We start from the raw sequence: 16,282 nt of genomic DNA on the forward strand, positions 1-16,282 counted from the left end.
TAATTTCTTTATAGGTTTCCATAATGGACAAAGTAGTATACTACGAAACTCAGCCACTCTGCTATAATCCTTTTGGAATTGAAGGTCACAAATCAGTGAAAACTACATTGCGATCAATCAACAAAAATCATGTAGCGGATTTACACATGAGTGGTATGGTATGGGTCACACAAAAAATGTATTTGTGCACAACCTGTCTTGTAAAATTGTCAAAAATCAATACGCCGCAGGTTCCCAAAGCAACTATTTCGGAAGGCGGATCTGACCAAAACAATTTGCCACTGCCTTCGCCAGTGTCATCTCCGATTTGTTCTAACCATACTCTTTCATCGGGAGAATCTGTTGAACATTTGTTAAACAAAGAAAGAATTGAAGCTCTTGCCATTTTTTTTTTGGGAATATCCATCAATAAAAAAGTATCAAGACTGGATGCTTCAAGTAGTAACTACAGAGTCTCTACAGTTAGAGAGATATACTCAGAAATCTTAAGCTCAATAAAATCAAGGTTTCCTGATGAAGTAACTGATACGACTGATGATTTTCAAGCACTTCTTTCAAATTTAAAATCAGCTTTTTCAATAGCTGATAATACTCTGAAAAAGATTGAAATACTCAAGTTGTTACCAAAAAACTGGCCATTTAAAAAAAAAAAAATCTATGTTTGAAGGAGCAACAAAGCACATGATTTCTGAATCCAAAGTAAATGTTTTGGGAATCTAAACGCTCTCAAAACCTGGAAGGCCGGCGCATAATTCAGACGTGCATGATAAAATTGCTAATTTTATCTCAGGGATGATATTAGTCGTCCATTTCCAGGATTAAAAGATATAATTTCTATCAAATTATCTGACGGGACTCGTCAAAACTTTCAAAAACGTCTTTTGCTTGCTCCATTGGGTGAATTACACAAACAATATTTGGAATTATGCGGAAACGATGAAGAATCTATTTCATTTATATAATTTTGGAAAAATTAACCTCAACAATGTGTTTATACCAAGGATTCATCGGCTATGAATGTTTGCGTTTGTATGATACACGAAAAAATGACATTTATGATAGATGCACTAAAGAAAACCGCTTGTTTTGAAATATCAGATACGGAAAAAGATTTGAAAACCTTATTGATAAAGAAAATAACATGTACAGAAAGCACTGAAGCTTGTTTACTGCGATCTTGCGATCAATGCAACTCGGAAAATATGGTTGAGTTTGTTGCAGAGCGTTTGGACCTAAAAAATATTGATCAAATAAAATACTATTTTTGGACAACATCCCCACGATGTGAAATAATTTGTAAAGAAGACTTCTTAGAATGTTTGGAAGCTCAGATGGAAAAATTTGTCATTCATCAATTCAAAGTTGAACAACAAACAAAGTTTATTACAATGAAGAAGGAAACGCTGGTATCACAGAAAGAAATTATGTGCCAATTAGATTTTGCTGAAAATTATTCGTGTGTAATCCAAGATGCTATTCAAAGTCATTATTTTGTGCGACCTCAAGTAACGATTCATCTTTTTGTTGTTTACTACAATAATGGATCAGTTCTTAAAATTTTAAACTTTATAGTCATAGCAGATATAAAAAAACACAACACAATTTCTGTTTATGCTTTTCAGAGGAAATTGTTACCTATTTTAAAAGAAAAGTTTCCAGATCTTGAAAACATTATTTATCTTTCGGATGGCTGTGCAGAACAATATAAAAAGTAGAAGGGTCTGTACCTAGGGGCACGAACGGAAGCTTGACGTAGGACCGCTAGTGGACGGAACAAATGTGAAGAGCATTTCGTTCTTTTAATTGATCAATTATCTATTATCTCAACTCTTTCCGTTTTTGAATTGTAGGCGTACCAAATTTGTAGTAATCTTTTTCAAATAGAAATTTAAGATTAAGAGAATCAATCAAAATCACTTGCACTGCACCCCTGATTCCAAATTTGGTTACAAGATTACAACTCTCGAGAGCATTTTGTGTAGTCGTTGGGGGTTGTGATTCTGGACAAACAAGCTCAGATAAATTCTATTCCAACTCTTTACTGATGTAAGCTTGATGGTCCTGAAAAGGGCCGTTTTATTGAAGAGGACATCCATGGCCACTTACGCTTGGCGTGTTTAGTGTAGGTGACAGCATCACGGACCTCATTTTCCAGGAACACCTTGGCGGTTATCTCGAAGAACTTTGCGATGACGCTTGGCGCATTGCTGTTCACCACGCCATCCGAAGTGAAAATGAGCTAATTCCACGTAGTAGTAGTAAAATTTACGTTTATTTTCTGGGTTTTATGTTTCAACATTTGATTTAACATTTCAATTGGTTAGCCTTTGGCTCTTCATCTTTGTTCTAGTTAATTGGTTATTCTAATGTGATGATTGCGTTTAGCGCTAATTTACAGAATACCCTTTGTGGGATTGTTTTCGTTTGAATTTAAAAATTTGATAACCTACCTACTTGAGCACCTAACTACTTAAACTAGGTTGCCAAATCACGAATGATCTGGTGGTTTGATCGCAGACAGGCGACTCTGAACCTTTCCAGCGTGGAAGTCTTTCGCTCCTCGAGTGTTTGAAGACCGGCCAGGTGGTGAATCTCAGAATTACGAGTTCGCGGTGGACTGTTAAGGATCATTCTGAGGATCTTGTTTTGGATCCTCTGAAGCTTTAAGTGGTGGCACTTAGCACAACTCTCCCAGATTGGCATACCATACTCAATAGCCGGCAGAATGATTTGCTTGTGGACAGCAAGCTTGTTTTTGAGGGACAGGGTGGACTTCCTGTTTATCAGAGGGTAGAGCGACCTGATCAAGATGTTACACTTGGTGGATGTCTTGTCCACATGGGATCGGAATAGCAATTTGCTATCGAGGGTGAGACCAAGGTATACTACTTCACTCGACCATTCAATGGGAGTGCTATCAAGATGGATCTTGACGTTAGCAGGCGGGACAAGCCGAGGTGAATACGAATGTGGAAACAGAATGGTTTGTGTTTTAGCTGCATTGATACAAATCTTCCAGCTCTTAAAATAGTCGGACAAAACATCCAGGCCTGATTGTAGTTTACTCGCCAGAGCACGGATCACTCGACCCTTATAGATGATGGAGGTGTCATCTGCGAACATTGACAGGATACCACCACCCGGCAGGGGAGGAACGTCTGACGTGAAAATGTTGAATAGGATAGGCCCAAGCAGGCTACCTTGAGGGACCCCTGCATCAACGTTGAACGTATCAGAGGAGACATTGTTCAAGTAGACCTGGAATGATCTGCCCGACAAGTAGTTTTTGATGATCTTCACGAGGTAGTTCGGAAAGTTGTATCGATGCAGCTTGTACACTAGACCATCATGCCAGACATTGTCGAACGCCTTCTCGACGTCCAACAATGCCATGGCAGATGTATTGGAAACGGACTTGTTCCGCTTGATGATGTTAGTAACCCGTGCGAGTTGGTGGATGGTAGAGTGGCCTTTCCTAAACCCGAATTGCTCTTTGAGAAAGATGTTATTATCATTTGAAAACACCAGCAGACGGCTGAGTATCAATTTTTCGAATAGCTTCGAGATGGAGGACAAGAGGCTGATGGGGCGATAGTTTTTGGCACTGGTAGGGTCTTTGCCAGGTTTGTGAATTGGAATAACTTTGGCTAACTTCCAGCATGCAGGGAAGTAGCCAAGCATTAAACACTTGTTGAAGACCACTGCAAGGTGCTTGAAGAAGTCAACACTCAAGTTTTTCAGCTCGAGGTTGACCACTCCATCGACACCAGCGGCCTTCATGTTCTTTGTTGATTTAATCGCTGCTATCACCTCATCAGCCGATATTCTACTTTCGTCAGGGACAACTACGGGGGTGGCAGCGACACTAGCCATTGCCTGTGATACTGCAGGCTCGTGGGGACTCACCATGGCGTGGCCAAGGTTATGTGAATTTTCAAAGTGTTGTCCAAGAGCATTGGCCTTTTCAAATGGGGTTATTAGTAAAGATGGGTCCGAATTTTGGTTAGGAGAGGAAAGGGGAGGAATGGGCCTCGGCTTATTTTTCAAAATCTTTGCCATTTTCCAGAATGGCTTAGCACAATCTGGGAGAGAGCGAATCTTGTTTGCAAAATCGATATTTCTGAGATCCACCATCCTGGCTTGGATGATTTTGTTCAAACGGTTGCAATTGGTCTTCAGGTTAGGCAGCCCAGTACGCTGGTACTGCCTACGATTCGTGTTGCGGAGTCTAATGAGGTCTTTAGTAGGCCTGTCAAGGTTCAGAGTATTACTCACCTGTCTGGATACTGGCACATGTAGCTCCCTGGCCCGGGAAATTGCTTGATCGATGGAGCGCAGACACCGGTCAACATCTTCGGACGATTCCGGTTGGACATCGTAGTCTACAGCGGTGTCGACGCAATGTTGGAACTGACCCCAGTCAACACGATGATAGTTGCGCCGGAAAGCTTCAAATCGATTTACGGAGGATCCCACCTCAGTCACCACCGGGTAGTGGTCCGAGCTGAGTTCCTGATAGGTGATAGGTTGAGCGATGTTGTTGCCCATGTTGCTGATGAAGATATCGATGGTAGCGTGAACACCGGACCGACTCAACCGGGTGGGAGTTTCCGGACTCAAGATGTTGTACTGCGCTTCCTGCAGGTCGTTGTTCAGGATGGTGCCGTTTTGATTGCGCCGATTGTTGCCCCAAGCTTGATGTTTGGCGTTCAGGTCGCCAGCGATGATAAAGTTTTCCCGTCGTCGTGTTAGCTTGATAATATCTCGTCGCAGATCTACTGCCGATCCGTCCCTGATGTTGACTTGTTTGGGGCAGTAAGCCGCGACGATGGTGATGGGGCCGATAGGAGTAGAAACTTCCACCCCTACGGCTTCGATGATCTTCAGCTGAAAGCTGGGCATCAGTCGACAGCAGATGTTTCTCCTTATTGCAATAGCCACTCCTCCTCCTCCAGAGTTGGTTCGATCTAGCCTCACGAGCCGGAAATCGGGAAGGTAGACGTTTGTTTCAGGCTTCAGGTGGGTTTCAGTTATGATGGCAATGTCGATGTTTCGTTCATTGAGAAACTCAACAAACTCGATGTTTTTGCTCTTCAAGGAGCAAGCGTTCCAATTTGATCTTGATGGCTTCACGGTCCATACTTAGTGACAAGGGACAGGGCAGCATGTAGCTGTTCAGATCGAGTCTTGCAGGTGCGCAAGATGATGATGACCTCGGCCACGAGCGTCACAAGTTCCTCCGAGGTGAACGGAGAATCGTCGACAGGCTCACCTGAGACAACACCAGCGTATGATAAACCAGGGGCGGTGGAGGGACCTGGCATTGGCTGGGCAGCAGCAGCAGCGAGACGATGCTGGACTGTTCGATTGTTAGGAATACTCACATGCTTGACTTGTTGGTTGTTGAGCGGAAGTGGTTCTAAGTTCGGAACATGTCGACGGGGCTGGAGAGCTGGGTACTGGACTTCCGTGCGTGCAGGAGGCGAACGATGATTACGGAGGCGACCGGGCTGATTATTGATCGTAGCCTTCCGACGGATATTGATGAACTCCACTCGCTTGGGACATCCGCGATTGGAGGCTTGGTGGTTACCACCGCAGTTGACACACGTTGGCTCGATGTCATCATCTTGCTCACAGGACGCAGTCGAGTGAGTTCCAGCACACTTGCCGCAGATAGTCTTCATATGGCAGTTTTTGGTGCCATGGCCGTAGGAGAGGCAGTTCATACACTGCGTAACATCACGATGTTGGGATTTGTAATGCTCCCAACTGATGATGACCTGAAACAGGTCCCGGATTTTGGATCTCAGAGCCGCTAGACTGGTGGATCCCTTCGTGAAGTGCACCAGGAACAACTGGTCATGGAAGCTGGTGTTGTGGTTGGAACGCCGGTTTATTGGGAACACCGCCTCAGGTTTGAGCCCAAGCCGCTCCAGCTCGGATTTAACCACAGCCGCCTCGAAAGACGGTAATCCACGCAATACCAGCTTCAGTGGCTTGCTCGATGGCAGATCGTGCGTGAAGAAGTCAACGTTGTTTTCCTTTAGGAAACAACCTGTTTGATTGTACTCCTCCAGGCTGGAGCACATGATTTTGGTGCCGATGCTGCAAAGCTTGAAGCGAGGCAGCAGCTTGTGTTTTGCCAGTTCGGCACGCAGCTTGGCAACATCCTTCTCCGGCGTGAAAAGCGGGGGAATCCGCTCTCTTGCAGCGATGGGAACGACGTCACCATCGCCATTTTCTTCGGGGAGCACCGCAAACTGGTTGGCTTGCAGTACCCGTTTTCCGGCGTCATCCTGCGACGCGCTGTGCTGGATTACCACCTTCTTTGAAGGGCCCGCTGCTGAATCATTGGTACGTTTACGCACCATTTGTTTCGTGTTGGCAAGTTGTAGTAAACTTGCCAGAACGCGCGAAGGTGGCGACGCTTCCACGGCGCAACGCGACAGCACAAACCGAATCGAAGCGAGAACTCGAGCGAAAAAGAAAACGAACTGAACAGCTCAACAGTCGAGCAAAGAGTCTCAACCAGCTAATTCCACACAGCAGCGCTCTTTTATATCTTTTCAGGTTAAAGCAGAATGATGTGCAACCAAGTTGTATAAAAGCTACAAAGGCTCCTCCCATTATGAGTAGTTTGCTATCAAGTAGCGACACTGGCTTTTTTCCTTTTGCATACACGGCGAATGAGAACGACCTAAATTTGAGTTTAGTTCACTCATTATTACCAAAAGTGCAGGAACTCATCGATGAGTAAATTTGTCTCATGGTTTCATAAAAAATCTGCCAGAAAATGAGGAAATTGACGAAAACTTTATTCAGTCTCGGAGTTGTACCAATAAACTGAGTGAATCCAATCTTTCCTTTTCTCAAATTCGGGAATTTTTCCCTGGAAAATCGTTAAAAACCTGGGAAAACATGAGGCAAATTTACTCATCGCTGAATTCCTGCACTTTATTTCTTATATCTGAGATAACTAAACTCAAATTTGGGTCGTTCTCATTCGCCGTGATATCATCTTGAAAGATATCGGCGCCGGTGGTTAGCGTGATTACCTGTCACCACAGCAGGCCTGGGTCCAATCTCAGTCGGCGCCACCGGCATGTTCTAAGGCATAACATCTCTGATCACGCCTTCCTTCGGGAAGTAAAGCCGTTGGTCCCCGGTTGAGTTGATGGGTCGATATGTTGGGTCCAGGTGTGGGAGCTGCCTCTCTGGCGTCGGTAGCATTGGAGCTCAGTACGGAAAACAAATCTCGCGTCACTTTTTAATAGGTCCTATCTACATTGATCGATTCTCTTCATCGACACTCTCTTTCGTAAATAACTCGCCTTCACAAATGTTTCCTGCCGTCTTCGTCGAATTAGATGCTAGATTGTTGCTTCTTCCATCGAAAATATCCGGCCGTGGCGATTCAAATTTAATCAAGGTTGATCAAAATAATTTGTACCACTGCGTCCAGTTTGATTACATGAGCATTTTGTGTGGTCGTTGGTTCTGAATATGGACAAACAGGCAGATGAATTCTATTTCTACTCTTTACTGTAATAAGCTTGATGGCCCTGAAAAGAGCCGTTTTGCTGCCAAAGTTGATGATAACTTAACCTCCGAAACCAAACAGAGTGCGTCTTCAAAACGTAGATGACATCTATGGCTGCTTACGCTTGGCGTGTTTAGTGTAGGTGACAGCATCACGGATCTCATTTTTCAGGAACACTTTCAGCACACCTCTTTAATCAGACCAGAGATACGTCAGACACCACCATGGCGAGCCAGACGACGGATGGTGGTTATCTTGAAGAATTTGCGTTTGGTTCTGAATATGGCGATGAGTGTGCAAAATATTACGCAATTCCATCCTCCCTATTTGCACGCGCCCGAGGATTGGAGGCGAATGCCACTTCGACTTGTTTCGTCTACTTACTACTCTCTGACGACTGTGCTGGGGAAGCAGCATATGCATGTAGGTAATTGGTGGATTTGTTAGTTAATTCGACGCTTTTGGACAATTACCAGTCATTTACCAGTTTTTCAATAGTTACTTGTTGGAAATCAACATTCGGAAGCATTGTTATCGATGCGTAGCCATATTTCTGATCGATTGGTGATAAAATTATTGAAAGTGGACCAGGGGCATCTGAGTTATTAACGTTCAAAATCTTTCTTAATTTGTTACATGTTCCATTTTCGGTTTTCACAAAGTGTACCCCCATATAGAAATCAAAGACGTAGTCCTACGTCAAAATAAGTCAAATTTTAAAAACTTGTGCTGTCACGAAAAGGATTTCAATGTAAGAGCAGAGTGGCATTTTTTTTCCAACATCGCATGGAAAAGGTCCTTGTGATGGGATTGGTGGCAACATCAAAAGGATGGCCAGAGATGCTAGTATTAGGAAGACTGCAGAAATAAATAATGCCAAACAATTTTTTGAATGGGCAACATCTGAACACGTTAAACATCAGTTCAAGAAAGATTGGGAATGCATCTTTGCTACTGATGTTGATTATATAGATGCCGAAAATTTACTACAAGAAAGGTTTAGTTATCTTATATATTTTTTTTATTTTTCCTCCATCGTGAAATTTTTTGTAAGAAACCTTTTTGTGTTTACATTTTAAATTATTTGCTGAGATAATTTCCTTACAACTTCACAAAACAAGTTTGTTTCTACGATGCTCAGTTCAGGAGTTATAAATTTTCGAAATATGTAAAGGTTCAGGATAATCAGAAAAGCTAAATTACATATAGTGTTAGTGTTTTATTCATAACTCAACAATGGTAAACGGCACCACTCTGAAAATTTCACCAGTAAAAGAAAAAAGGATTCTAAACAAGAAAAAAATAACAAAATAAATTTTTCATGACTCAGAAAATGGTTTTTTTCTCAATTTTATTGCTATTTTTCATTGCCGTAAAAGGTTTTGAGAAAAAAATTTTCCTGGACATATTTTTAATCGATTGCTGAGAAATTTTACTTGATTTTTTACCGAACAATGCTATTCCTATGATGTACGGTTTGAAAGTTATGAATTTTCAAAGTATGTCACATCCGGAAAAATCAGAAAACTTAAATTAAAATTTTACGAGAAAATTGACCCCCTTAGATTTTTTTAGATATTCTTTTTTTCGTTTTAAGAACCATGAAATCTACTAGTGAAATTTATGTTTAATAAAAATCTGAGACCTTCGGCCCAAACCTGTCCGATAAAAAAAAAATCCCCAATTGCGTAACCTTTTGCACACTCATCGCCATATTCAGAACCGCATTGCCCCAATGACCACGCAAAATGCTCTCCAGAGTTGTAATCTTGGAATCAAACTTGGAAGCAGGGGCGCAAGTGATTTTGATCGATTCTTTTATTTTCGACTTTCTGTTTCGTTAATAACTTGACGGCAAACACATTCATTTATACGTTTATTATTCTGGATGATAGAAGAGCATTGCAGAAATAGTGCGAAATAGGTTAGTGAAGCCATGGTCACACTAGCGTGCACAGGAATCTTGTGAAGGAGAAGCATTTTTTTTGTTCTATGCTGCATTTAATCTGGGTATGGGGAGTACTCCAAAGTACGCGGTGGATGGTAGAGATAGGCGATCCGCTCCCGAGCTGTTCTATAGACCCGATTCTCTAAAATGAGCTGATGTCCGGCGGTTCATTTTTTAGGAACCGCAGCTCATCAGCTCACTGGTATTACAAGTCTAATCCATTCCATTCAAATCAAAAAAGGACTCATTACACCATAAGTAAGCGCATTGAACAGTCATCGCGTAAAACCAAGACGCGCGCATAATACAACTTGTGCCTACTGATCGACAGCACCAACGGTAAAAGCAAACTTCCGAGCGGCTGTTTTGGAGAGAGAGAAATATGTTCATGTGCTACACGATGTTAATTTTCTACTGGTATGATCCAATTTATTTATGTACCAGGCTCTTATTGCTGATGTTATTCCTCCAGGATATGTGCTCTCACCTCTCCTCCCGTCATTCTCTGAGGGAGCGGAAGATCCGCACAAAAGCAAATAACCAAATGCGAAATGCAACTCTCCAGCTTATCAGCTCAGCGCCGGATCCGAAACATCGACTCGAATGATTCACTGGGATCTGTTTAGGATGACAACTCTCGGACCCGTGACCCGTCCAGCTATTCGGAACTTTTTTTTTCTCTCTCTCTGTATATTGCTGTTTTTGTCCTTGCACTTGGCTTGTACTCCAGCAGTGCTGCCAGCCATTATGCTGGCATCGTCAAAACATATTGCCATCACCTGCTCCCAAGAAATCTGCATCACTGTCAGAACCTCAGCAATGGTATTGAAGATGGTTGTCGCGTCTGTTTCCAACACCCGTCTCACACCCACGAATGTTTCCGTCGGCCGATCATTATCAATATACCTGATGACAATCGCAAACTGCTCGTGGTATCCACAATCTCTCGTCTCATCTGCAATGATTGCCACTGGTTTTCCTCGCAAGGTTTTGGCAATGTTCCGCAACATTACATTGTGCAACGACGTAATCATGTCGTTTTGAATACGCTTACTTGTGTACTGGCAATTTTTGGCACCTTCCGCCAAGTGTTTTCCAGCACAGGATCGTAGTTCGCCACCAACTGCGTGGCACACTTTCCGCTCCTTCCGAATTCCCACGAAGTGTTCGGCCACCTTTGCAAAGTATGCGCACACTATCGATGAAACGTTCCATTATATGTATAGCGATTTTGTAGCCGCTTTGCCTATCTAGCAGCAATCCTAGCTGTTTTTGGTGGTCCAGTTCTTCGTCGATACCCTTCCTGGTTTTTAAATTCTTCCACGCTTCCATACTACCAACATGGATATCACTGCGATTGTGTTTGCCCAGCAACTCGGTCGCTTTCTTCCAACTTCTGAACCCTGTAGGAATCTGACAACTTGGATCGTCCAAAAAGACCGACAGGAAAATGTTTGATTGTGTAGAATTGGCATTGGAAATCCAGAATAACATTGAAAATAGTGTTTTAAATTTCTTGGAAGTTAATGTTACAGTTCGAATAATATGTTGATAGAAAAATGTTGTAATAATGTTTTGCGTCATGCTCTGCTTTACAGGTTAAAAATATAAACTAAAGATAATATATTTTTCGAGGTACTGGTATCATCTTTTATTCAGTTGCCTTTTTGAAATTTTGTGCAGTATGTTTTTGTATATTTTGAAGGCATCGTTACAGTTTATTTTTGACTATGTCAAGGTTTTTTAAGTCCTTATATGCTGTTGTAGTTACACTTTACTACTACCGTTGCTAGTACGTTGTACGTTCAGCGAAAATTGCAGTTCAATTTTATTCAAATTTTGACCTAAATGCCAAGGCTAATGATCATTAAAAACGTTTAAAAAATATGTAACGATTGGAACAAAAGCGCACAAAACTATTTTGACAATCGAGTACAGGATTGTTAACGGAATCACGACATGTACGAAGGATTGATCATGTCAACCCTGTCCCTAAGTACCGCCAGTTGGGGTGACAGAAAATGATGCCGAACATTCAACATGTTTTAAAGATTATGTAAGGACAAACCCGAATATATTGCAACGCACATAAACAGCTGTAACTTTTTAACCACGGTAAAAAATGACTTGAAATTTTCAGAGAAGATTCTTAGACGAATTTCTAGTAAGACAACAATCGAACCTTCAATGGTAAACTAATATCCACTTTTCAATTGGGGAATACAAAAGCTGTCTTAAAACTTTGTACAGTTGCGAAAAAGTCCATCCTCAGAATTTCTTGAGTTTCAGAAGAATTTCCTCAGTATTAAACAAAAATTATTCCCGGAATGAGCTTGAAATTATCGGTACTCCCTTGAAATTTTCGTCAAAATCCCATTGGAATTTCACTCAAAATCTATTTTTCTCGGGATTCTTTTTGGAATTATCTTGGAACTATCTGCAGGATTCACTAGAAATTATTCGCAGAATTTTCTTGGAATACTCTTCCTTTGGAACTGTCCTGAGAATTCAATATCCTTGAGGTTCTTCTCGGAATATTTTAGAACTTTGAAGAACACCTTGGAACTGAAATTCCCCTAAAGTTTCAGAAGAGTTTCCTCTGTATTTTTCAGAATTTTTTCCCAAAATGAGCTTGAAATTATCCTCGGAATTTCCTTGAAATTTTCCCCAACATCCCTTTGAAATTTCATTCAAAATTTGATTCTCTCGGTATTCTTTTCAATTCTATCTTGGAAATATTGGCAGGATTCACTAGAAATCATTCGCAGAATTTTCATGAAATCATCCCCAGAAATCTTTTCTTTTGGAACTGTCCTCAGAATGCAATACCTTTGAAGTTCTTCTCGGAAGTCGAGTTTAAGTTGTCCGTCCATTCACCAAAACGTTTTAGTTTTTTCTACAATAAATGTTCAATAAAGTTTGTCCCTCCATTTACCAGAACTGTACATTTTTTACATCAGGAATTTTCAATTCAGCTTGCCCCTCCATGCAGCAGATTATTGCAAATCTTACATCAGAAATTTTCAATAAAAAATCTGCCCCCAGTAAATTTTACACCAGATAATTTAAATTGACCAGAACGATGCAAAGTTTTCACCGTTAATGTGCAATAAAAATTGCTTTTCCAATCTTCTGATTGGTGCAGATTTCCTTTTATTCATTTTCCACCAAAAATTTTCAAAATAGCTTATGAGAAGCAAGCTATGTTGCAGGTTTTCCACCAAATAAAGCTTGTTCCTATTGGAAAGGTGCAAATTTTACTCCAGAAGTTATTGTTAAAGTTTGTTTCTCTATTCAGCAGAAGGATGCAAATTTAAGTTCAACAATTTTTCCGAAAAGCATGCCCATCCGTTCACCAGAACGGTGCAGATTTTCCACCAGAAAATTTAAATAAAGCCTAATTTTATATAAAGCTTGTGCCTTCATTTACCAGACCAGTGGAAGTTTTCCACCAGAAATTTTCTGTTCATTTCATTTATCAGAGCGATGCAAATTTTGCTCCAGAAATTTTCAATAAAGCATACTCCTCCATTCACCAGAACCGTGCACCAAAAATTGTCAGTGAAGTTGGTTTCACCTCCCAAATAACCACCATACACGTTAATAGCACTCTAATCGCCCGTTTTGCAATATAACGTTTTTACAGGGCTTTAAAACTCTATATCAGCCGTATATCAGCATTATATTCCAAAAAGGGCGATTAGCGGGCTTGTTGGTTACATGGGCATGAACCTTTGTGATGCAATTTTCAGGCTTTACCTCTTCATGTACCAGAATGGTGCAAATTTTCCACCATAAATTTTCAATGAAGGGATGCAAATTATGCACCAGAAAAATGAATAAACCTTGCTACTACATTCACCGCAGTACCAGTGTTGCGAACTTTCCACCAGAAATTTTCAGTTAATTTCTTCGATTTACCACCGCGAAGGTGAATTTTTTCAACCTTAAATTTAAGCTCTTCTTTTAACCCTCCATGAACAACCTTGAAAAAAATAAATAAATTTACACCAGTATTTTGTTTTATGCATTGACCAAAAAATTTCATTGAAGTTTGTCCCTTCATGCACCTTTGTGGTGCAGTTTTCAGGCACCATCTCAAAGGAAAGGTTCAAAGGTTTTCAGTGCCCTTATATTATGAAATGAAGTTATCAATTTATCAAGAAATCAAGTTATTTTATAAGGGAAATGGATGTAATGTCCTGCTAAATGCCTCTAATGCTCCCCATACATAAATTCAGCAATCGACTAAATTTTCAATAGCTACTAAAAATATCCATTAGTACCGTCCCAATGACGCGTTGTTCTAGATAAAATTGATAAAAATCAGACTTTTAGTTATGGGCCCAATCTTAGATCCATAGGCCAACATTAGAGCTATTTCCCCTATCATAAATTTTTTAATGTGCAAATAAAAATCTTGTTTATGAGGGGGGGGGGGGGTAAATTGCCCCGTCACCCTGTGCACGCCAGTGATTGGAGCGATAAGCAATTTGCATTTCAGTTTTATTTTTGATTTTTTGTACAATAAAAAATACATTTTATTAAAAAGTTCTCAGACACAATTTAGTTACAATCAACGGTTTTTAAGTTACTGACGCAACCACCCCTAGCACTTTACTATTAGGAGCCTTCAATATTCGTGTCTGCTTACCAGGCCCCATAATAACGACAATGCTCGATGGGATGCGTAAAAAAGTCCTTCGAAAAGCAAATCGTATATTTCAACAGATCCGATGGGGATTCATTTTCATTGGGGGTTTTATCCATTCTTCATCATTATGGGGAAAATAATCACTGCACTGAGCCTTCGAAGAAACATGAAACGGATCGGGACCTGTGGCGTTAATCGGAACAGAGAGGATCCAACATCAAAACACATTTTCATGCAATTCTAACAAAAATTTTCTTTGTTGTAAGCTTTCTGATCTCTGGTCGTGCAGGTGCAAGTTTTCCCACAAGAAAACTAAAATATACTTTCTACTTACAGACCGAACATGCCCATGTGGTGGTGCTTGTGCAAAACTGTTTTCATTTATTTTTCATGACTAACTTCGGGATAAATTTCATCCTTTATTGCGTCAGTGGACAAAATTTCAGGTACGTCAGGCTTTGCCCGATATATTTCTTTTAATTCTTAAGTTATTTTTTTCTTCTCTCCGCAGGAAAGCTGTCTTTGGCATGTTTCGGAAGCATAGCATGAAGCAAATAAATCAAGAACAGGCATCCGGGACGCAAGTTTCAGGTAATTTTTTATAGTTATTTATTTGTCAAGGCTCATTCGCAGTAGCGGTTGGGCCTCCCTTATCTTAGTCGGTAAACGCGCATCTACAAAGCAAGACCATGCTGGAGTTTGATGGGTTCTTCGATTCTCTTTCCAGTCTGGGAATTTTCGAGCGTTTTCGAATCTGGCTACGTAACGTGAAATCTTAAAAAAATAGTTTTATTTAATTTTAGTTAAGGGAATTTATGTATTCTAGTAAATCTAAGCAGCGTCATGCACACATAAAACGTGTTTGATTGTTTACATTTATCTGTTACTTGCTATTCTATTCATTATAATCGACAAAATTGTCCAAAACGGGTTGAAAAAGCTTAATTTAAATAATTTCAACAATCACTTCCTGAAAAAGCTTAATTTAAATAATTTCAACAATCACTTCCTCATTCCGTCTCGCACGCTGAGCCGATCAAGTCGCATCGGTCTCGTTGTACGACACTATCATTTAGTTTTGAGTTTTTCCCCACGCGAGGGTTTTTTCTCGCCAAAGTTAATTGGCATAGTGTTTAGACGACTAGTGCGCGAGTGAGGAAGCCGTTAATGATATGCCGAGTGCTTTCATTACGGTCCAGCTTTAACCCAGCATCATCGCAACATCATCAGCAAAATCATCACCACTATCGGTACATCACCCCATCGATAGCAACAACGAAAGAGCGTCATATTGCCTACCGAGTCGACCGAGGCACACCAGCATCGAGGTTATTGACTCTGCAGCCGTTGGATCAAACAATTATATCTCTCCAGTCTGCTGCCGCCTCAGTGCGTTAGGTATAAATCGTGTCGTTTGTATTGTTCTCGCCAGTATAGCATCTTCCTTGTTTCCCTGGTCCAATATTAGATTGGTGTTTAATTAGGGTGATCCAAAAATCCAATTTTTTTTTCGCTTGATTTTTTTTTTCTTGATTTTTTTTTTTTATTATTATTTTTGTATTACTTAGGGTGATCCAAGACTCTGTAAATAGTATATAATCATTATTTTTTCTTTTTATTTTTTTTCTTGCTTTTTTTTCTTTGCATGTATTACTCGTTAGTAGAGTGAAACTATATATATATATATATATATATATATATTTTTTTTTGATAATATTTGAAATTACTGCAATTATTTGTAAATTTTTTTACAAAAAACACCATTGCGGCGATATTTAACCGCAATGGATGAAAATGATAAAGGCGGGGGATGGTCGCTTTCCATCTCAGACGACGAAACTCTTAATTCCACCTCACACGAAAGTCTCGAGGAAGTTGTGGAAATGGAAACCCTTGACGTTCCAGTTGACTCGCTCTCCAGCAAAAATACTGGAGCATATCCCAAGAAAAGGTATCGCCCACAACCCTCTCCCCCACCATCTCCTCTCGTCCACCTGCACCCCCCACACCATTGCCCCCAAAAACCTCTGCGCTCCCCCGCCTAAAGGCTTACCCAGAAGCCTCGAAAGGCCCATGGGTTGTTTTTTTCCGGCCCAAACAAAAACCTTTGAACATTCCGAGGATCTCTAAGGATCTA

At 40.7% G+C, this 16,282-nt stretch overlaps 1 protein-coding gene across 1 annotated transcript in view; it reads left to right on the forward strand.

Moving 5' to 3' along the window:
- LOC135709212 (growth hormone secretagogue receptor type 1-like) overlaps window positions 1-16,282 on the forward strand; it is a 98,532-nt gene that overhangs the window by 60,214 nt on the left and 22,036 nt on the right. Inside the window, exons 5-6 of the mRNA XM_065231455.1 lie at window positions 14,482-14,591; window positions 14,657-14,736. Of these exons, the coding sequence (XP_065087527.1) occupies window positions 14,482-14,591; window positions 14,657-14,736 (190 nt within the window). The remainder of the gene's footprint in view (window positions 1-14,481; window positions 14,592-14,656; window positions 14,737-16,282) is intronic.

This window comes from Ochlerotatus camptorhynchus, unplaced genomic scaffold, assembly GCF_037179485.1.
Source record: "Ochlerotatus camptorhynchus isolate MF236.1 unplaced genomic scaffold, CSIRO-AGI_Acam_v1.1 ptg000033l, whole genome shotgun sequence".
In the NCBI taxonomy this organism is placed as follows: Eukaryota; Metazoa; Arthropoda; class Insecta; order Diptera; family Culicidae; genus Ochlerotatus; species Ochlerotatus camptorhynchus.